This window comes from Carlito syrichta, unplaced genomic scaffold (genome assembly GCF_000164805.1).
Source record: "Carlito syrichta isolate Samal-C Ts95f unplaced genomic scaffold, Tarsius_syrichta-2.0.1 Scaffold306694, whole genome shotgun sequence".
In the NCBI taxonomy this organism is placed as follows: Eukaryota; Metazoa; Chordata; class Mammalia; order Primates; family Tarsiidae; genus Carlito; species Carlito syrichta.
In genome coordinates, this window is record NW_007250790.1 from 981,494 (window position 1) to 1,005,856 (window position 24,363).

At 34.3% G+C, this 24,363-nt stretch overlaps 1 protein-coding gene across 3 annotated transcripts in view; it reads right to left on the minus strand.

The window, feature by feature from the left end:
* Nucleotides 1-24,363, minus strand: part of TUSC3 (tumor suppressor candidate 3) — a 250,356-nt gene that overhangs the window by 98,063 nt on the left and 127,930 nt on the right. For 2 of the 3 annotated variants that reach the window (XM_008063268.2, XM_008063269.2), the window contains exon 6: nucleotides 3,727-3,816. The exons of the other annotated variant lie outside the window; for it this stretch is intronic. In XM_008063268.2, coding sequence (XP_008061459.1) covers nucleotides 3,727-3,816 — 90 coding nt within the window. The remainder of the gene's footprint in view (nucleotides 1-3,726; nucleotides 3,817-24,363) is intronic. 3 annotated transcript variants of the gene reach the window in all.

The following is a 24,363-nucleotide window of genomic DNA, read 5'->3' on the forward strand; positions in this document are numbered from 1 at the left end:
TGTGCCTAGCCTATTACCATTCTTGTATATATCATCTAAAACAATATATACACATTTTTCTGGATGTATATAAATACATCAGTGAACGAAAACCTACAATGGTATCCACCTTTCTTTGGCCAAGAGTACATTCATGCAATTGCCTTTGTTGCAGAAAAATTGTGTATTTCCAATTTCTTCCTTCAAACCTAATAACTTATTCAAATACAGAAAAAATTATATTTTTTGTAAAATATAAGGGAGTGAAGTATTTGTGATAAAATTAATATTTTAAAATATCTTGGCTAGAAAGGAAATAAAACAAACAGTTCTATTAAAAGGTGGGCAAAAGACATGAGTAGATATTTCTCAAAACAAGACATATGAGCAGAAAACAGATACATGAAAAAATGCTCAGCCTCATTAATCATCAAAAAAATACAAACTAAAACAACACTGAGATACCACGTAACTCCAGTCAGGATTTCCGTCAACAATTATTCAAAAAACAACGGGTGCGAGAGAGGATGTGGGGAACAGTTCTACACTGTTGGTGGGAGTGTAAACTAATACAACCTCTGTGGACAACAGTCTGGTGATTCCTAAAAGATCTAAAAATCGACCTTCCATACAACCCAGCAATCCCCCTTCTGGGAATATACCTGGAGGAACTCAAATCATTAAGATATCTACACACACATGTATATTATAGCACTATTCACAATAGCACAAATATGGAACCAACCATTGTACCCATCAAAATTAGACTGGATTAAAAAAAATGTGGTACATACATACACTGGAATATTACACAACCATAAAATAGGACAAAATTATGGACTTTGCAGCAACTTGGATGAATTTAGGGTCTACCATATTCAGTGATCTATCACAGAAACAAAGAACTTAGTACCATATGTTCTGACTTACAAGCAGACCCTGAACCATTTATCATAACACTATAAGAAAGGGTTTGGCAGTAGCAGGATGCTGCCAGGGGAAGGAAGGAGGGGCACATAACATCAAGGGTACCTGGTTTCAAATCAGGCAAAGTGGGGACCAAAGGGAGGTGCAAACTTGACCTGTATAATGACCACTTATCTACCTAATCCTGAATTGTACCCCACATCTTTAAAATTAATTGATTAATTAATTAAAAAGTATATTAAAAATATCTTGGCTACATGCTAAAATTTCAACATTTCTATAATTTTTTGATTAAAGTGTTGACAAGCTGAGATAAATACACAATTAGATGCATATTTGAGAATTTTTTTTCTTTTAAAAATACAGAGCAGGGTGTGGTGGGGCATGCCTGTACTCCCAGCTACTGGAGAGGCTGAAGTGGGAGAATTGCTTAAGCCCAAGAGTTCAAGTCCAGTCTGGGCAATATAGTGAGACAAATAGATGGGGGGGGGCGGGGGAAGAGGGAAAAGAAATTATATTTTTAAATGTCTTCCTCTATGCTATTAAAATGCCTTTTCTCATAAGCTATGCTGATCTACTGTAACAAAACAGTATTATAAAAATGTTAAACAAGATACAAAATTTTCTAAATCAGTAAAGAGAACTCTCTAATCTGTACCTTAAAAAGAAATGCTTCTGTTACATTAAGATTGCTAATTGCTTCATGCTGAATTAACAGTGACATGTTTATCCTATTATTATTCTGACCAGTGAGAAAAAATTTTAAAGGAGAATTCAGATAATCCAACTTAGGAAACAAAAATCTCCTAGCATGAGCCCATTATAATAATTTAGTGAAATATTCGGCAATCAGTTACAGTATAGATGCAAGTTGTCCAAATAAAAAACTGCTTAAGAGAAATTCCCTATGTTTAAGAATTTGACTAATATGGGATATAAAAAACATTACAATTATTATACTGAAAGAAAGTATATGCTGCCTAAATGCAATAACTATATGTTAATCATGCAAAGGTGGGAGGAGAATTTCCAATGTAATTAAGAAGGGATGAATCTCAGAGGGATGACAGATTTGGTGAGATCGGAAGATGGATATAATTTAATGGAAGCAGTAAAATAAAGCATATTTAGAATATAAGAAACAGTACAAAGAGGCTAACAATGAGTTTCTTTGCAAAGCAATAGAAGTATAAGGTTGAAAGGAAAATTACAATGAGCAGGGACAGGGAGTCATTTGTGATTTCCAACTTCTCAGGCAACTCAGCTCCACACATATCAATATTACAGCTATAATCAAGGTATGCTTTAGGAATACTCATCTAGTGGCCTAAAATATTCATCTATGTAGCCTAGTGCCTGTCATGTATTCAGTAATCAATAGATTCAGTAATCACAATAGCATCTGTTGTGGTTATTGCTATTGTTGTCAGTACAAGCACCTTTAGAACTCACTCCAGTATCACATGTAAGGGTTAGAGCCTCATGAATTAGAAAAGAGCCAAATGAAATGCAAAGAAGAGAAAGATTACAACAATAAGTTAACACATTTCAGAAGAATGCAGATCAATTTTCCATATACTTTAGCAAACCATGAACAATAAGAAAAAGCAAAGCCTCAATATGTTTTTTACCCACAAGTACACTTTTAGAAGAATATTACAAGGCAGTAAATTTAAAAATTTAGATTTTTCTAAATTTACAACATTAAGTATCATTAACTCAACAGTGATCAAATCTTTGCATCAGGGCCTTCTCTATATAAAAGAAATGTATCAGTGACAAAAACAGCTAAACTTCATGCCGTCAGGAACTTATATATTACTAGAGTCATGGCTAAAGGCAGATGGACAAAAATAACACAATAAATAAATTATATAGCATGTTATAAGATGATAAAAGTTATGGAGAGAAACAAAACAAGGAAGGGAGAGAGAGAGACTATAGGTATTGCGGAGGAGAGTGACTGGGCAGTCTGGAAACTTCAGTAGGGATAACTACTGAAATATTTATGTGAAATAAAATAATGTTGAGCACTTGTTTCAAAAGACTCCAACAGCAGGTAAAATGAATAGGATGGGAGAATAGATGAAACAAAATTGATTCTGAGCTGACAACAGATAAAGTTTAGTTATGGATACAAGTCATTAGAATGTCTCAAAATCTGTGTCTTTTGCAAAAGAAAAAGTGAGAGGAAAAAAACACAATTCCAAACTGCTATTAATGTTCAACACCCGTATAACGAAGACTGAACGAGAGCATTTTGCTATGTTGATCTATCACAATATATCCCACCCACGAAAAGGAAAGGGAGGGCAACAAACTCAGTTATGTGAGCTCAGTGGCAGTTACTAATATGAACTCTGCTACTAATTTAACACATCAGTTTCACTTTTATTTTGTGGCAGAGTTTCTAACAGTCTAATACAATGACTGCCAGGGTTCTTCACTAAGTTTAGTTAAGCCCTTTTGAAAAAAATTAAATTTACCACTGTTGGGGCACTGGCTACAAACTTACAAACTTTTTCCATTTCTCTTTGTAGTGTTAGATATTATTGCCATAGCAGGATATAAAATTGAAAAAAATTTATTCATGTAAATTTGACGTTGTAGGAATTGATTTTTTAAAATCAACACTAAAACAGTCCTTATTCTAAAAAAAAAGTGATTTATTATATGTATATATGCACACACATGCCTATGTGACAAAGATAGTAAATGAGAAGATAAATAATATATATTCTTTTTTACTAAACATAATTCTGATTCCAATACTAAGCTGGATTAAACTTCAGAATACTGATGCTTAGAAAATGTACTTACCACTTGCCCATTGTGTGGGTTCTTATGAGCATATGGAGGTCCACGAATATGATTCCACATCTGGCCAGAAGTCATAGCAAAGACTATACACTAAAAAATACAGCACAATGTTTCAATAGGTAAACCAGAGAATACCAGAATATTGTCTTTAAAAATCAATGGTCATCATGAAACTACCTTTATAAAACCATGTATCAGCTCACCCATTAAAAGAAAAATTTTCATTTACCAATTTTGGGACCTTGGGTAAGTTGCTTTCTCTCCCTGCATTTCAGATTCCCTGTCTGTAAAACTGGGGTACCAACTCTGCTAAAGAGATTATGTTAATGATTAAATTGGATAACATGTAAAACATCTGGTATGGTGACAGGCAATCTGATATTATGTGCTCACCTGCACCAGTCAAAAGCACAGATGAGACGCTTGATGTTCTAGTGATGTTTTAAAAGATATGATAATCATCTTCTATATCCTCTAAACTTCAATCTTAGTTTCGAATACCATAGCCTCCATTTTTGGATTGTAGTACTTAGATCCCATAAGTACCTAAATGCTTTCAGCAAAGTGTATGGTATAGTAAATTGAGATGATGTTTAGAGATGGAAGAAATCACAAAAAGACTTAGCCAGGAAAAACTCACAGAGATTATGTTTACACCCGCTGAATCTATCAGAAAAAGCTGTATTTGGAAAACAAATCTTGAAGCTCCAATACATTACAGGGAGGGTAGGAGAGAGTGTGTATATAAACCAAAAGTCACAATTAAATCACTATAACCTATGTGTAGGTATTATTTGTTTAAATTATATAATATTTTTAAATTAATGAGCTGATACACTTTTAAACTTAAATGTATTCTTTACATTAAAACAGTACCCAGCACTTCCTACTGTCCAATAACTTGCCAAAACAATCTTTACTACAACTGCCAGGTTCTGGTAGATATATATGTCAACAAAGATTAAAGGCAAGAGAAAGCAATACTTGTGTGGGGTCTAAACATTTTAGGTTTGCACAATTTTTAAAGGAGAAAAAAATGATACAGAAGGGAAAAAGTGGGGAAGATGTGAAGGATAGCTACGTCAAGGGAATACATTTAGATCCTGTTCTATAACTGCTTAGGAGCCAAGTGTTTCAACAGAAAATGATACGGTATAACGGCTTTGGAGAGGTTAACCTGAATCCTCTTCTCACTTTCCTGAGAATAACCCTGAAACCAACTCAGACTTCTTAAAGTCAGATTTAACTTATACAGACTTAGGCTAGATTGAGATAATTTTCTGAGAGTCAGGATTTTACAGAATATTTGTGCTTAAACAAAATGCTAGAATATTATACCCAAGATGAAATGCAAGGTGTAACTGCACGGGCCCAGGAGTTCGAATCTAGCCTGGAGAACATAGCAAATCCCTATCTCTAATAAATAAATGAATAAATAGATATCTAGCAAAATATATAACTAGTGAATAAAAGCATTTGTAGTATAAACAAGTAACTTTAATGTTTTTAATAAATGCTCAATAATACTAGAGTTCTATCTTTTTGGAACCTAACCCATATAGTAACTAAACTAGCAACTGAAATTACTGTATATATTTTTTATTTTGCTTTTACATGTATGCCCATTTCTTCTCTGCCTCCTTTTACTGATTCTATTGATATTTCTATTTTCAATTATGGTTGACAAAAGCACACGGTCACGTTTGTATTTTAGAAGGATGGTACTAGTCACAGTATGGAGAATAAATTGGAGAAACCAGTTTGGAGGCCGATATATAAATACTCATGAGAGACTACAATGGCCTAGTTCATGGCAGTGGTAAGAACTGACAGAAGTAGACATATAGGACAAATATTTAAGAGATCGAGTCAGTAGGCTTCGGTGATTGATGTGACAGAAATTAAGAGCCAAAACTAACTTTTGGTTTCTGACTTGAGTGGCAGGGTAATTTGTGGTATCACCCAATGAAATACAGAGTAAGCAGAAACATGGGAGGATAAGTGAGAAGCCAGTAACAAAGATTTGAAACTCAGTTTTGAAAGAGTTAACTTTACTATGCTTTCAAAACATTCATCTAAAAAAACTGTGGATTTCCAACAGATACTGGCATATATTATCTAATGAGAGAAGTCTAGGGAAGGAAAAGCTAGAGATTTGCAAATTGCCAGCATGTAATTGGTTACTGTAATCATGGGAACTGATGAAATAGTTATAGAACAGTAGGTAGTGTAAGAAGAAAGCCTAGGAAGATATTCCACATAAATTGGTTCATGAACAGCTGCACATGAAAGTGGGACATGAAAATCATAGAAAGAAAATGAAGAAAGCAGGTATGTTGTAACAGAAGAAAAGAATAGAATTTTGAAAAAGGATGTATTGTTCAACAATTGTCAAATAAAAAACAATCTAAAAAGTTTCACTTTTCTTTTTTGGGGGAAGGGACTATTCATTTGGGATACTAAAATATTTAACAGACTAAAATATTTCAAAAAACAGTAGTAGCTACCCAAGAACTTTCAATGTTCTTAAGAATCAGCCACCAGTATATTTAAGGTACTTTGCCTAGTAGTTTATTATAGTAGTTGACAATAGAAGCTCTTAAATTATAATACTTGAACTTCAGGCCTATCTTTAGCAACTGTGCAAATCTGGGCATGTTCATTGCTCTGGGCCTCAGATTCCTATCTATAATATCAGGATAAAACTGGTATTAATCTTTGGAAACTGGAGATTTTAAGTAAGTTAGTCCAGGAAGCACACTTAAAACTGTGCACAATACACAGTGTAAGTTCAATAAATACTGTTATTACAAAGCCCCCCACAATTTGCTCCCACATTCCTAAACAGCACCATGTTCAAATACTCCTTAACTGGCACTGTATGCTCGGTTCAGGCTACTCTTCTTGCTTACCCTGCATCTGTGGTGGTAATGATGACATTTACATCTTGTTAACGCAGAGTTAACCCATTCAACCCCTCTACACTACCCAGGGGTAACCCATTTCATGTATAGTTCTCCATGAAACTCTTTAGTTTATTTTATTCATCTGGCAATTATTTACTGAGCACTCTCTAAACACCAGATACTGTACTACAGTAGTCCCCAACCTTTTTTGGCATCAGGGACCAGTTTCATGGAAGACATTTTGTCCCACAGACCAGGAAGTGGGGAGTGGTCTAAAGATGAGTCAAGCACACAACATTTATTATTCACTTTATTTCCATTATTGTTACATTATAATATATATTGAAATAATTATAAAATTCGCTATTAAAAAAGAAAGGTACAGACAGAAAAATAAAAATAATAAGGGTATACACGTGGACTAAAATAAGTGTTGGACTCTGTCACTTATTTTATTTGATATGATTCGGCAAGCAATTGATTTATTATGGCATCTGGGCAGTCAAACCTCGCTGTTAATGTTAATTTGTATTTGCAGCCACTCCCCAGTACTAGCATGACCACCCTTAGCTCTACTTCAGGCCTTAGATTTCTCATAAGAAGCACACGACCTAGATCCTTTGCATACGCCATTCACAATAGGGTTTGCGTTCCTATAAGCATCGAATGCTGCCTCTGATCTGACAGGAGGCGGACCTCAGGCAATAATGTGAGCTATGGGGAGCAGCTGCAAATACAGATGAAGTTTCTCTCACTCATCCACTGCCACAGGCCACAGACCAGTACCAGGGATTGGAGTCGCCTGCTCTACTAAATACTAGGGACATAACAATGAATAAGATAAAGATGGTCTCTATCCTCAGCTAGAAATACTGAATAAATGATATGTAGTCTGAATCATAACAAACAACTAGGTATTTCTCATTTCTTCATTCAAAATTTATTTACTGAGAGTCTAGTATATGCTCAAGAAATGATTTAGATGCCAGGGATAAAGCAATGAACAAAAGCACAGGGAGAAAAACTGTCCTTATAGAGGCTTACAGTCTACAGGGAGGAAAAGAGATGACAAAAAACTAAATTATGTGATAGGCAATGGTAAATGTCTTGAAGAAAAGCAAAGCAGAGAAGGTAGAAAAGAAGTCATGGGACAGGAGGTTACAATTTTAGTTAAAAGGCCTCAAGAGAGGCTGCACTAGAAAAGTCATTTCGGCAGAGATCTGGAGGAAAACAAGCCATGTAAATATCTGGGGAAAGAGTATGCCAAGCAGAGGGAACAGCCAGTGCAAAAGGCCCTATTGAAGGAGAATGCCTAGCATGTTCTAGAAAGACTAAATAAGCCAGTATGGCTGAAAGGCAGTATATGAGGAGAGGAAACATAGTAAGATTGGTGAAGTAATGTAGGGACAGGTCTCAGAGTCACATGCGTTTCATTTTTGAAAACTGACTGTGGGGTGGGCAAAGGCGGAAACTAGTATAAAGTCATAAGCTTCTGAAATATGGGGATTAAGAAATAATTCGAGTATAAACAAAAGCAGTAGGTAAGAAATAGTTGGAATCTGGACACTCTGTGGAGAAAGGGCCAGCAGATTTTTCTAAATGATTAGATGTGCAATGTAACAAAAAAGCAGTAAAAACTACATGGATTTTGACCCAAACAACCAATAAAATAAAATAAAGTTGCCATTAACTGAGAAGCCAAGGACTGCAAGAATTAGGTTTGGGAAATTAGATTAGTAGTTTGTCCTCTACCTATCTTCCAGGTAGTTAGATTTATTAGCCTAGAGTGTAGGGAGAAGCTCTGGCACCAGTATGAAATTTTGTAGTCAATAATAACTAGACAGTTTTTAGAGACTTAAAACTGAATGATACCACTAAGGCAGTAAATGTAGAAAAAGAAGAGAAGCTGACCAAGAACTGAACCCTCTCATCACTCAAAAATAAGAGGTATAATAGATAAAAGTGAATTAGTAAAGAAGGTTAAGGAGCAGCAAGATAATCAAAAGAGAAGTCAGATAATTACAACAAAAATCACAAGAATGTGGCATATTGGAAGACAAATGAAGAAAATGATTCAAGATGAAGAGATTAGTAGTGAAAAACAGATGAGAGAGCAACAATATGAAGATCTACAACTAAAAATTGAATTTAGTTCCCTAAAAAATATTTGTGTCAGCTGGGTGTGATGGCGCATGCCTGTAGTACCAGTTACTCAGGCAAGAGGATCTCTTGAGCCCAGGAGGTCGAAGCTATAGTGAGCTATGATCCCTACACTGCACTCCAGCCTGGGTGTCATAAAAGCTTTATAAGACAAGGATGAAATGTAGACAACTGTTTCAAGGAGATTTGTCATAAAGAGAACCAGGTAAATAGAACACTATCTGGAAGGGAACAGTGCTACAGCCCATAGGATGAATAAGAGGATGTTTATATGGTTAATGGGAGTGATTCAGTAGGAAGGGAAAAATATATGGTGGCATTGAAAAGGAGAATTGTTGGAGCACTATTATTGAATAAGTAAGAAAGAATAAGATCTGGTACACAAGTAGGGGTGTTAGTCTTAAATAAGAGCAGAATACTAGTTTACAGACCCCCATCTCTACATGTACAGAATGCAGAGATGGAATAGGGTCCATGCACCTACCTAAGATAAAAACATATCTTTTTTTACTGTCTTATAACTAACATATAATTTCCATAACTATGGATGTAGGTGATAGATCACAACAGTTTCCACATTACTTGATATACAGACATTTTTGTATTATAAGATTTTCATGTAAGCTATAGATAATATTTTAAAATATTACTTATACTCATAACTACTTCAACATTATGGTAGTTTATTAGACCCACAACTAGGTCTTACAATTTAATGCATTAATAAGAAAACACACATATTATTATATCACAAGTTTTACTAATACTTAAGACAAAATGCTCCAATTCCCTACAAAGTAAAATGTTAAAATTAAATAGCAATGATATCAATGTTGCACAAGTTAAAAAAATCATCTTAATACATGATTTACTCAGGATTCCAGTAAATGGTTTAATGAAACAACAGCAGGCCTAAACCTGGAATACTATGCTGTTATCTGAAGTAATGACATATGTATTTATAATACTTATAATTACTCACATAGCTGTGGCATATTTCATAAGAGACAACAAAATACTGAATAAACATATACGTATAAAATGCAAGTTAGCTTAGGTTTATCAAAATTCTCTTTCTAAATAAATGTGACCGATGTATCCTTTTTTGGTTTTGACAATTGAAATGTCACCATTTGATTACTTTCATTAATTTGGAAATTTTAAATTTTACAATTAATTTGACTACTTTTTATTTATTTATTTTTTTGAGCCAAGTCTTATTTTGTCACCCAGGCTGGAGCACAATGGCATGATCATGGCTCACTGTAGTTTAACCTCCTGGGTTCTGATGATCCTTCTACCTCAGCCCCTAGCTGAGACTACAGGCATGTACCACCATGCCTAGCTAACTTAAAAAAATTTTTTTTCTGTACAGATGAGGTCTTGCTATGTTGCCTAGGCTGGTCTCAAACTCCTGCACTCAAGCAATTCCCCCACTCCAGCCTTACAGTTCTGTGATCACAGGCAAGAGCCACTATACCTGCTCTGCTTTTTTATTTAACCAAAATATTCATACAAAGGGCATAATTCACAAGGGTACTGCTTGATTAATATTCACAAAGTGAACACACCCTTGCAACCAGCAATAAAATCAAGCAATGGGACAGTATCAGAAAGACAGGACCCTGTGTCTCTTCCTAATTTTTACCTATATAAACTTCCTAAGGTAAAAACATTTTCTTGAAAATGTTGTGTCAGTGTATATATGTTAAGCTTTCTGAGATACACTAAAACTCATTTCTCAAAAGGCTGAACCAAATTTATACTTCAAATGGTAGTATGTGAGAGTTCCAGTGGATACACATGTTCAACAGTTGGTATTAGCTGTGTGCTTGTATATGTTCATTTTGGCTATTCTGATAGAGCTGTGAGACTGTCATATTGTAGTTTTACTTTGCATTTTCCTGGTAATTAACAAAGTTGAATAACTTTTCTTATGTGTAGAATTTGGACTTAAAAAAAGAGTACACAGCAAGTCCTTGTAAAATTTGGTTATTTGTTTCTTTATTGTTTTTCAAAGTTATTTATATTTTTGGATACAAGTTATTTGTTAAATATATACATAGCAAGTAACTTTTACCAAACTTGTGGCTTGCCTTTCTCATTTTTTTAAGGGTGCCTTTTTACAAACAGAAGTTCTTAATTTTAACGTAGCTCAGTTTATCAGTTATTTATTTTATTATGATTACTACTTCTTATGCTCTTTTAAAAAAATCCTTGCCTATCCAGCAATCATAGATATACAAACCATAGACATACTTGTCTATATTTTCTTCTAAAAGTATTCATGCTTATATTACACATTTAGATGAACTATTCTTCTTGAATTGATTTTTTTGAATATGGTGAGAGGTAAGAGTTAAAATTCATCTTTTCCCATGTGGATATACAGTTTGCCAAGCATCATTTATCAAAAACACTATAATTACTTGCTGCACTGCAAGGCCACTTTTGGCATAAATCAAGTGATTGTATACATCATTCTTCTTGTGAAATGAATACCATGAAGTCTTAATTATTAAAGATCTATAATAAAGGTTGATATCTGTAAGTGCAAATTCTCCAGGCTTGTTCCTCTTCTTCAGTACTGCCTTTACTATGCTATTTTTTATACCTTGTTAAAAGCTCTTTCTCAATTTCCACCAAAAGAAATCTGCTGAAATTTTACTCAAGGTCAAAATAGACATCTTTACAACATCTTCCATTCCATAAATATGTTAACCTGCCATTTGTTTAAGTCTTTAAAAAAACTTCAACAGCATTTGGTAGTTTCCAGTGTAGAGGCATGCATATCTCTTATTAGACTGTCTTAAGAATGTTTTTGATGCTATGACAATGAATATATCTTTAAAACTTTTATTTTTGTTGATGGTACACACAAATACAATTAATTTAGGCATACTGACTATGTATCATTAACCTTGTTCATTTTACCCATTAGGCCTAATATTTGTCCTATATGTACAATCAAATCATATGATAATGAGGGCAGTAGTGTTTGTATTCAGGTATGTGTATAGGTTTCTGTTTTGTTTTTGCCTTAATGCACTGCTCAGGAATCCAGCACAATATTCAAGAACAGGCACCTTATACTAGTTCTTATCTCAGAGACTTCAATAAGTTGCCAAATTTGTTTACTGTAGGTTTCCATACCAGAGTAAAGACGTTCCCTTCTATTTTTTTTCCCCAAATAAGCACTGCACCTATCAAATGCTTATATGCATATAACAAACATAATCATGAGTTTTTCCTGTTTATCCATTAGTGTAGAGAATTACATTCATTATTCACATATTAAACCATCCTTGTATTACCAAATAACTTGATAGTGTATTGGCATTTTTATTCATCACTGTCTACAATTTCTAGTATTTTATTTAGAATAAATGCCATCTATATTCATAAGATTGGCCTATAACTTTTCTACTTGTATAATGTCCTTGCTAGATTTTAGAATCAAAGTTATTCCTGCTTCAGAAAATAAGGGTAATTTCCTCTTTTTTATATTCATAAATGAACTTACATAAGATTAGGATTATTTCTTTTCAATTGTTTGGAAGACTCAGCCACTCTGTGTCTAAAAGTCTAAGCAATGGATTCATTTATTGTAATCCACAGTGCAGTAGGCAGACCTTCTCTTTCTTCTTGTGTTAGTTTGTTTACTTTGCTTAAAGTTATTCAATTTCCTTGATATTGTCAACTTTATTAATGATGTATCCAATCAGGGAATGTACTAAATGTACTGAGTCATGGTTGGGCTACAGCTCTGAAAAGGCTCAGTTTACATCTGACTAACCCCAGTGAGGGTTTTCAAATTTGAGCCAGGTTTCAGGGAAAATGCTTCCAGCTTTTGTCCATTTAGTAATATGTTAGCAGTGGGTTTAGCACAAATGGTTCTTACTATTTTGAGTATGTTCCCTCTATGCCTAGGTGTTCAGGGTTTCTTATCAAGAAGGATGCTGGATTGTATCAAAAACCTTTTCTGCATCTAATGATATAATCACGTGATTTCTATTTTTGCATCTGTTGATGTATTTAATTACATTTAGAATCTTGCAGATGTTTATCAATCCTGTATCCCAGAGAAGAAGTCTACTTGGTTCTGGTGGAAAATTTTTGAGATGTGCTGTTGGATGTGGTTTGCTAGAATCTTGCTGATTATTTTTGCATCAATGTGCATCAGGAATATTGGCCTGTAGCTCTCTTTCTTAATAGGATCTTTACCTGGTTTGGGTATCAATGTGATGTTAGCTTCATAAAATGATTTGGGGAGAGTTCCATCTTTCTTGATTTCCCCTGAAAGCTGGAACAAGACAAGGCTGCTCACTCTCACCCCTCCTGTTCAAATAGTGTTGGGAGTCCTAGCTAGAGCAATCAGACAAGAGAAGGAAATCAGGGGTATTCAATTAGGAAAGGAGGGAGTCAATTTATCCCTCTTTGCTGACGATATGATTCTATACCTTGAATCTAAGAGAATCTGTTAAATACTTTCTTGCACCGATAAAGGACTTTGGCAAAGTCTCAGGGTACAAAATCAGTATGTAAAAGATCGTCACATCCTTGTACACCAACAACAGAGAACCAAATAAAAAGTACAACCCCATTCACAGAAGCAACAAAAAAATCAAATACCTCATCATCCCAACCATAGACATGAAAGATCTTTACAACAAAAACTACAAAACACTATTCAAAGAAATAAAAAATGACACAAGCAAATGGAAAAATATTCCATGTTCAAGGACTAGAAGAACACTGGTTTTTTCTTTTGTTTTGTTTTTAATTTTAAAGATGTGGGGTACAATTCAGGGTTAGGCATACAAATGTTGATTATGCAGGTACCCTTGTTGATGAGGTAATCAACATTGTTAAGATGTCCATCCTATCCAAGGCAATCTACAGATTTAACACAATACCCACTAAATTACCAGCATCATTTTTCTCAGACCTGGAAATAACAATACAGAAATTCATATGGAATCATAAATGACCAAATAGAAAAAACAATCCTCAGCAAAAGAAAAAAGCAGGAGGTATCACACTTCCAGATTTTAAACTTTATAATAAGGCTATAATAATCAAAACAGCCTGGTATTGATACAAGAACAGGTATATAGACCAAAGGAATAGGATAGAGATTCCCAAAGCAAAACTTCAACTTCTCAACCAATGAATCTTTGACAAAGCCTCCACTAGCAACTGGGAAGAGGAGAACTTATTCAGTAAATGGTGCTGGGAAAACTGGCTGACCACAAGCAGAAGATTAAAACAAGACCCCTACCTATCACCATATACAAAAATCAACTCTAAATGGATCAAAGACCTAAATGAAAAACTCAAACTATAAGAACCTTAGAAAATGCAGGAGACACCCTTATGAAAATTGGAACAGGCAACCAATTCCTGAGCAAAACCTCAAATGCCCATGCCATCAGATATAAGATAGACAAATGGGACCTCATCAAACTGAAAAGTTTTTGCAAAGCAAAGAAACCTTCAAGAGAGCAGGGAAACAGCCCATAAAATGGGAAAAAATATTTGTCAACTGTGTATATCTGACAAAGTTCTGATATCTGGGATCTACAAGGAACTTAAACGTGCTGAAAAGGAAAACAAACAAACAAACAAACAGCCTCATTACAAAGCGGGCAAAAGTTATGAATAGATACTTCTCAAAAAAAGACATATATGAGCAGCCAACAGATACATGAAAAATGCTCAGTCTCACTAATCATCAAAGAAATATAAACTAAAACCACACTGAGATACCATCTAACTCCAGTCAAGATGGCCATCCACAATAACTCAAAAACAACAGTTGCTGGAGCAGATGTGGGGAAAAGGGAACACTTCTACCCTGTTGGTGGGAGTATAAACTAGTACAACCTCTGTGGAAAACAGTGTGGCAATTCCTAAATGATCTAAAAATCGACCTTCCATATGACCCAGCAATCTCACTTCTAGGACTATACCCAGAGAAACTCAAATCATTCTATGAAAAAGATAATTGAACGCACATGTTTATTGCAGCATTACTCTAGCAAAATCACGGAACCAACCATTCTGTTCATAAAAGAGAACTGGATAAAAAAAAAGTGGTGCATATATACAATGGACTATTAAGCAGACATAAAGAAGGACAAAATTATGAACTTCACAGTAACATGGATGGATTTAGGGTCTATAATACTCAATAACCTGTCACAGAAACAAAGAACTGAGTACCACATGGTCTCACTCATAAGTGAACTCTGACGAATTATCATAATACCAGAAAGATTGGCAGTAGTGGGAAACTGCTGCTGCTGGTGGTGGTGGTGGTGGGGGGTACACTTCATCAATAAGGGTACCTGATCTCAAACCAGGTGAAGTGGGGACCAAAGTGAGGCCCAAACTTTACCTGTACAATGACCGTTTGTAAACCTAACCCTGAATTGTACTCCACATCTTTAAAATAAAAAAATAAAAATAAGAGCCTGGTGGGCTCAAAATTACAATTTTTTTGTAGTGTTAAATAACATTTACTGTTAGCTTTATCACAAGATTTCAAAATGCTGTATTCTGCTTTTCAGAATCTTCACACTTATTTTTATCAATTTCCCCTCAACAAAACCCCCAAGACTTGAGACTTGTTTAATTTCTACCAAAAACGTTGCTTACTTTTCAGTTTCTCCACGGAATCAGATACCCAGGTGTCTAAAGTTTCATATAATATCAGAGATTTGTCTTTTTTTAGAACTAGCTACAAGACAAAAGTGAAACTAAACACAGTAATACTGAAAACAACAACTATAAAAAATCTACCCAGATATCTGCTACTGTTAATTCAAAGACAATTTTGGTCCCTGGAACTATTTTGGTTTCTATATTTGCATTTTCCTTGAGAGTCATAAAAATAGTATGTCTTGGAAAAGATTTTGGATATATGTTAATCAGAGTATTTGTATACTATTAATGTATATATCTGGTTTACTTCCTCACTACACAGGTAAGGCCCATGAGAGCAGGGCTCATGTCCTAGTCTCTTTCTCTTGACCTGTCTTTGTATCTCCAAACAGTCTTTATAGTTTTTTGACATATTGTTACCTTTCAAACTCTCAATGAACTTCTTAAGATAAAATCTTTAATTCTATGGAAAGGAAATGTACACTGAAGACAACCGTTTCAACAAATATTACTTATAACCACCACTGAATTGGATTAAGAAGATTAGCAAATGGCACAGAGTATAGTGGATCCATGTACTGGATCTTCACAGTGAGACTTAATTAAGACTTTGTAGTAAGCAAAAGACTCATAGTAGTATGCAAAAGACTCAGTTAAAAACATTTAAATGCTAAAAAAGGTCTACCCATTACGAGTAGTTTTTAATTGTTCTTTGAGTTATGAAGGCCATTGTTTCCTTTCATTTGCTTATTAATAAAAGCATATCCTAAAAATATATGAATTCATTTTATTACACTGTTGCCTTAACTCTTTACAGAAATATACATTTGGCTATATATAGAAACTAGCTTTCTACAGACAGACATACCTTTCTTCAAATGGTCAAATGACTATGTTGCCTGGTGAGCAAAACTATCTAGGGTCATTCACAAACAACAGTTACTTCATTGGAAAAAATACCGCAACAGTTATTTGCTTCTCACTTTTAGAGAAAACAAAATAAATAGTGCCTCTATGTCTTAAAAGTTCTGTAAGTGATACAAGTCTGGATGAATAAAAGACCTCTTTCTACCCCATCTGAAGCAGAGCCTTCTGGTGGTAGCTTTTTATTTATTTACTTTTTTTGAGACAAGGTCTTTATCTATCGACCTATTTAGAATGTGTGACATGATCATGGCTCGCTGTAGCCTCAAAATCCTGGACTCAAGCAATCCTCCTGCCTCAGCATTCCCAGTAGCTGGGACTACAGGCACACATTACAACACATAGCTGATTTTTAAATTTATTTATATTTTTGTATAGATGGAATCTCACTCTGTTGCCCAGACTGGTCTCATACTCCTGGCTTCAAGCAATCCTTCTACTTCAACCTCACAAAGTGCTGAGATTATAGGTGTGAGCCACTGTTTCCGGCCCATCCTGTAGCTTTGAATGGGCCCAATAAATAAATTTCTACTGATAAACCACAATGTGTACATGCTAAAGAATCTTCCATGAATGTGAAAATTGTATTGCATACTAATCTCCTCCAATGTTTAAAGTTATCAAAAATTTAAAATAATTTCAAAAGATATTGCTTTTTAAAAATCATAAACTATGTATCCTGTGCTTCTTGAAGTTATATACTAGTATATTTTTTCCCAATCATTCTACTTTATACTCATCATAAAGTAGATGATGTGTACACTTACTATCCACCATCATTCATGTTAGGGGGCAGGGAAGGGAGAAGGATGTGAAGCCAGAACCACTCAATGATACATATTCTGTTACATGAACAATCATCAGCATCCATGAATAGTAGTTAACAAGCATTTTTCCTCACTTATGAAGCAGGAGACCAGAAGGATCTACCCATAAGTAAACTTAGAACTGGACAGCTGTAACATACATGTATGGTTTAATATTTCTATATATTACTTGCTCTGTGTCAGGAAACTGATGCTTGCTGCCTCTATCCTGTACCTTAAAGTACTATGAAAAACTTCCTCTCCCCCCAGCAAACACTCCATTCTAATACCACTTTTGAGTCATATAGAATAAAATAAATGCAATAACAACAACAACAAAAATGCAAGCTTAGAATATAGTCTACCCAAAACTAAGTGTTCATATCACTAAGCAATTCCCCTTGGAAGTCCTTTTGTATAGGTTTAATGATAAAAAAGACACAACTGCTAAATGTACCAGGACTTGTTTTTTACTAAGGAGTCAACATGGGCATAGAGATTTAGTAGTAGACTAAATTTTTTTGTTACTTATTTGTTGTGTGTGTGTGTGTGTGTGTGTGTGTGTGTGTGTGTGTATGTGTGTATGTGTGTGTGTGTGTACATTTTGTACATATTTAACATTATGGAAGTGTTCTATTCTTGTATAGTTCATTACTGGATTTATTTTTAGGGCTTTTCTTTTATTGTGAAACTCAAGGCTTTCATCAGAGTTTCTACAAGTCATATAACAATATTTTGCCAAATTAAAATATTCCTATATATTCTCACATACAAACAAAAATGAGATATTGGTTATTTTATTTTAAAGATGTGGGGTACATTTATTTAGACTTAAACGTTTGTCTATTTAAAATGACCAATATCTCCACCCAATATTAGTTATTTTGACTCAAACGTTTGTCTATTTAAAATAATCAATATAAGATGGAGATATTGGCTATTTTAAATAAACAAACATTTGAGCCTAAATAAATAGGTCAGCATTTGGGATATTCTCTTAACTGTCTAAGGAAATCTCAAGACTAGGATAATAAAGATAAGATATGAAGAAATCTAAACTTTCATTTTACAAATAATCAAGTTTGGTGGTGACAGTGATGGTGTTAATAGTGGTGGTATCAGAAAGAAAATGGCACAGAAGATTCAAATTATATATTTGAGTTTACTGTTTAAATAATTTAAATAGTTTCCACAGGCAATCAACAGATAAGCATTTCTATATTGATAAGAATAGCAGGAAGAGATGCAGGAAAGTATTTCAAAAGTTGTTTTTAAAATTTAACGTTTTATCATCAGTTTTACAACATACCTATTTGAAAACATGTCTGTTCTCCACAGTCTGTTACGGATTTCTAAAAGGCTATGCTTGATGAGCAGGCATATCTGCTAAGCTTCTCTTCTCAAGCCTGTTTTTGAGAATATCAGAATATTTTCTGCCATGCCAAGTTAATTAGCTTTCAGAACTTCAAAGTAAAACAAAAAAATCCACATAATGTAGTGAAGGAAACAAGAAAATTGATCCATTGATGTAATTAACATTATGTATCATATAACTTTTCTTCCTTGCATTTATTTGCAGTCATAATGGCTCACTTTATCCACTGGGTTAAATGTCCAAAATATAAGCTATGTATGCAGATTAAGAGGAGCCTAGCTTTGCAAAAAAAATTCAGAACTCAGAGTCAGACATGTGGAATCGAATCTCAGTTCAATCACTTTCTACTTGTGAGCTTCTACAAGTTGAGCTTACTGAGTCTTTGTTTTCTTGCTTATAAGATAAGAATTAAAATTTCTTTGCACAGTTATTGTAGGGGATAAGAATGTAAAACACACACAAAGGAGGAAGAGAAAAGTAAATAATCATGCCAATGATTACTACTTGCAATACAGTAATTCTGGGGCTCTTCTTAAGGAGTAAAAATAATGTTAGGTACGGTAATGTCATTTGAATCTAATTCAGAAAGGAGATTATACCAGTTTTTGGTAGACTAAAACGGTGACAAGATTTGATATGAAATTCATTCTTTAATACTAAAGAAGTTACACTTTTCCAATGACACTTTTTAAAGAGTACTACATTTTTACCAAGAAATGTGGGCAGCTTTACAGAATGAAGCAACTTGAAACTAACCTGGACAAAGGCCAAGACTTTTGAACTTAATGACTATAGTAATTAAGGTCATTCATTGTGTCCAATTACTTTAAATAGAATATAATTAATTAATCCATTGTAACTCATTCATCAGGTGAGAAAATAATGTTAAGAATCTTTCTTCAGGATAACTTGTCTTACTTAATCTAGAAAGTTCAAATTGCAAATTCATATGCTAACTACTCACTAAAAAGCCATAGAAGTTTTCTGTTTGAATTTCCAAGCTCTAGTTATGATTGCAGAAGACGGAATTGCTTTCAGATGACTTATTGCCTGGGCTGCTTCTCAGGCTTTCCTATCACATTCAACACAGTCATAAAACATCTAATTTTTTGATGAAAAAAATGGGAAGGATGAAGGGCTACTGCAGGAAGGCAAAAGAAAGAAACTGGCAATTAACTGTAAAAATATACTATTATATTAAGATATAATGCATTACAGTTATATATATATCCATTATAAATTTCAAAAATGTTTTTATAAATATTTCAAACATCTTTTGTTAGATTTATTTTTGAGTTTCTTATTTTTGATTCCTATTGTGAGATTTTATTTTCAATTACATATTTAAATTATTTAGCATATAAAAATTCAAATAATTTTTGGTTTTTTCACCATGAATTCAGAAAGACTGGTTAATTCTGTTATTAATTTTACTATTAGTTTTTTATAGAATGTCTTGATTTTCCATGTGAACAATCATATGGGCAAATCACATTATAGGAATATAATGACAACTCTTCCTTTGCAATTTTACACACTGTATTTCTTTTAAAGCACAAGCTTCTAGTAGTAAAATGATGAATAACAGGTGACTGTAGGCATCATTCTTAATTTGCACTAAGAAGATACCTTCTGGACACTGTGATAGACATCCATTAACTAAGAGTGAACATTCACTTGAATTTATAGTGTGATAAACATTTAAAATCATGAGTGATGAACTTAAACTAATTTCTATGGCATCATATAAGTAATTATAAGCATATTTATTTCTTTAAACAATTAATGTGACAGTTTACAATTAATTGAAACTTTCCATAATGTTGAAAAATCCTTATAATTCTTTTTTATTTTAAATTTCTCTCAAATATATTATTTATTTATTTAAAATTTTAATTCTTCTTTGTGGGGTACAATACAGGATTAGGTAAACAAATGTTCATTATGCAGGTACCCTTGTTGATGAGGTGTGTTCCCCCTCCCTTGGCAGTTTCCCACTACTGCCAATCCCTTTCTTAGAGTATTACGACAATTGTTCAAGGTCTGCTTATGAGTGAGAACATACTCTGTTCTTTATTTCTGTGATAGATCACTGAGTATGATAAATCCATCCAAGTTGTTGCAAAATCCATATGATAGTCCTTTTTTATGGCTGCATAATATTCCATTGTGCATATGTACATTTTTTTAATCCAGTAACAGTTTCGAAGGGAAGCATGGTAGGTTTCATGTTTTTGCTACTGTGAATTGTGCTGCAATAAACATGCATGTGCGGGTGTCTTTTTGATAGAATGATTTGAGTTCCTCCAGGTATATTCCCAATAGGGAGATTGCTGGGTCATACGGAAGATCAATTTCTAGTTCTCACAGAAATCACCAGACTGTTTTCCAAAGAGGTTGCACTAGCTTGCATTCCCAACGGCAAGCTATAGGCATTCCTATTTGTCCACATCCTCACCAGCATCTGCTGTTGTTTGTTTTATTAATGACGGCCATTCTTAATGGGGTTAGGTGGTATCTCAATGTGATTTTGATTTGCATTTCTCTGATGATTAGTGAGGTTGAGCACTTTTTCATATGTCTGTTGGCTACCCATATTTCTTCTTTTGAGAAGTCTATTTATGTCTTTTGCCTACTTTTTAATAGAGTTATTTGATTTTTTTTCTTTTAGCATGTTTGAGTTCCTTGTAGATCCTTGATGTTAGGTCTTTGTCATATATACAGTTGGGCAAATATTTTTTCCCATTCTCCGGGATGCCACCCTGCTCCCTTGATGGTTTCTTTTACTTTGAAAAAACTTGTTAGTTTGATGAGCTCCCACTTGTCTACTTACTAATAGCATGGGCACTTGGGATTTTGATCAGGAATTGGTTGCCAGTTCCAATTTCCTTAAGGGTGTCTCCTTCATTGTCTGAGATGCTTATAGTTTGAGGTTTTACATTTAGGTCTTTGATCCACTTAAAGTTGATTTTTGTATATGGTGATAGGTAGGGGTCCTGTTTCAATTTTCTGCATGTGATCAGCCAGTTTTCCCAGCATAATTTGCTGAATAGCATCTCCTCTCTCCCGTGATTGTTGCTGAAGGCTTCGTGAAAGATATCTTGGTTGAGAAATAGAGGTTTTGCTTCCAGAATCTCTATTCTGTTTCATTGGTCCATAAGGCTATTCTTGTACCAATAGCAGGTGTTTTGATTATTGTAGCCTTAGAGTAAATTTTGAAGTCTGGAAGTGTAATGCATCCCGTTTTGTTTCTTTTGCTAAGGATTGTTTTGGCCATTTATAGTCATTTCCAGGTCTGAGAAGAATGATGTTGGAAATTTAATGGGTATAGTGTTGAGTCTGTAGATTGCCTTGTGTAGGATGGATATCTTAACAATGTTGATACTTCCTATCCATGAGCATGGAATATTTTTCCATTTATTTGTGTCTTCTTGGATTTCTTTGAGCAGTGTTTTGTAGTTTTCATTGTAAAGGTCTTTCAGTTCTCTGGTTAGGAAGATGTCATGGTATTTCATTTTTATGTGGCTATTGTGAAAGTGATTGTGCTTTTTATTTGGTTTTCTACCTGCTTGTTGTTGGTGTGTAAGAATGCAACTGTCTTTTGCACATTGATTTTGAATCCCAAGGTCTTTTATCAGTGTAAGCAGGTTTTTAACAGACTCTCCTGTATTTTCAAGGTATAGGATCATATGTCAGAGGAAAGGGATGAATTGACTTCCTCTTTTCCTATTTGGATGCTTCTGGTTTCCTTCTCTTGTCTAACTGGTCTAGCTAGGACTTCCAACACAATGCTGAACCAGAGGGGCAAGAGTAGGCAGCCTTGTCTTGTTCTGGTTTTCAGGAAAAATGTTTCTAGTTTCTGTCTATTTAGCAATATGCCGGCTGTGGGTTTATTATAGATGGTGCTTATGATTTTGAGGTATGTTCCTTCTATACCTAGGAGTTGAGGGTTTTTGTCAAGAAGGATGCTGGATTTTATCAAAAGTTTTTTCTGCATCTAATGATATAATCATGTGGCTCTTGTTTTTATATTTGTTGATATATTTAATTATATTTATGATCTTGTGGATGTTGAACTAGCCCTGCATCCTGGGGATGAAGTTTACTTGGTTATAGTGCATGATTTTTGAGGTGTGCTGTTGGTCCAATTTGCTAGAATCATGTTGAGAGTTTTTGCAGCTTTGTTCACTTGGAATATTGGCCTTCTTTTTATTGGATCTTTACCCAGTTTGGGTAACTGTGATGTCAGTTTTGTAAAATGATTTGGGGAGAATTCTTTCTTTCTCAATTGCCTGGAATACTTTCAACAGGATTGGTATCAGCTCCTCCTCATACACTTTGTAGAATTCTGTTAGGAAGCTGTCTGGTCCAGGGCATTTTTTTGTAGGTAAATTTCTTATGAAGAAGTCAATTTCCTGTGTTGTTATTGGTTTTTGTAGTGTCTCCATGTCTTCTTATTTCAACCTTGGAAGGTTTTGCAATGTTAGAAAGTCCTCCATTTTATTTAGGTTATCGAGTTTGTTCCCATACAGGTGTGCATAGTAATGTCTGATAATCTTTTGTATTTCTTCGGGGTCAGCTGTGATATCATCTTTTGTATTTCAGATTGTGTTTATTTAGGTTTTCTCTCTCTCTCTCTCTCTCTCTCTTTTTTTTTTTGGTCATTCTGGCTAGGGCTCCATCAATCTTGCTAATTATTTCAAAGATCCAGCTTTTTGTTTTGTTGATTTTTTTCTATGACATTTTTGTCTTCTATGTCCCATATTTGGGCTATTATTTTGGTGATCTAGATTCTTCTGCTAAAGTTAGGGTTTTTCTGGTATTGTCTTTCTAGCTCCCATAGGTGATTTGTTAGTCTATTAACTTGTGATCTTTCCATTTTCTTGATGTATGTTCATAAAGATATAAATTCCCCTCTTAGAACTGTTTTCATGGCATCCCAGAGGTTTTGATGTTTCTTCATTTTCATTTGTATCTAGGGATCTTTTAATTTTTGTTTTGATTTTGTTGTTGACCCAGTAGTTGTTCAGCATCATGTTGTTTAGTGTCCATGTCTTTGTGGGTTTGTGGGGAATTTTGATGCTGTTGATATTTATTTTTATTCCACTGTGATCTGAGAAGATGCATAGCAATATTTCAACCTTATGGAATTTCTTTATGCTTCATTTATGGTCGAGGATGTGATCAATCTTGGAATACGTTCCACATGGTGTTGAGTAGAATGTATAATCTGTGGTTGTTAGGTGGAATATTCTGTAGGTATCTATTAAGTCTATTTTGTCAAGCATCAAGTTGAGGTTCTGGATCTCTTTGATTTTTTGCCTAAATGATTTATCTGGGGTTGGGGTTGTTAGTGGGGTATACAAGTCCCCAACTATAATAGTGTTAGAGTCAATATCTTATTTTAGCTTACTTAGTAGTTGCTGTATAAGTGCTGGTGATCCTGTGCTGGGAGCATATGTTTAGGATTGGTATTTATTATTGATGGATTGGACCTTTTATCATTATGCAGTGTTCTTTCATATCTTTTTAAATTTTGGATAGCTTAAAGGTTGCCTTGTCTGATATGGTGAGATGAGGAAAGTTTTCTTAGATATAAGATCACAACTCCTGTCTTATTTCGTGATCCATTTGCCTGGAAACTCATTTTCCATCCTCTAACTTTGAGTCTGTGTTTGTCCCTTGTGGTGAGATGAGTTTCTTGGATGCAGTAAATTATTTGGTGATGGGTTTTTTCCAATTTGCCATTTTGTGTCTTTTCAGTGGTACAGTTTGTCCATTCACACTTAGGCTGATTATT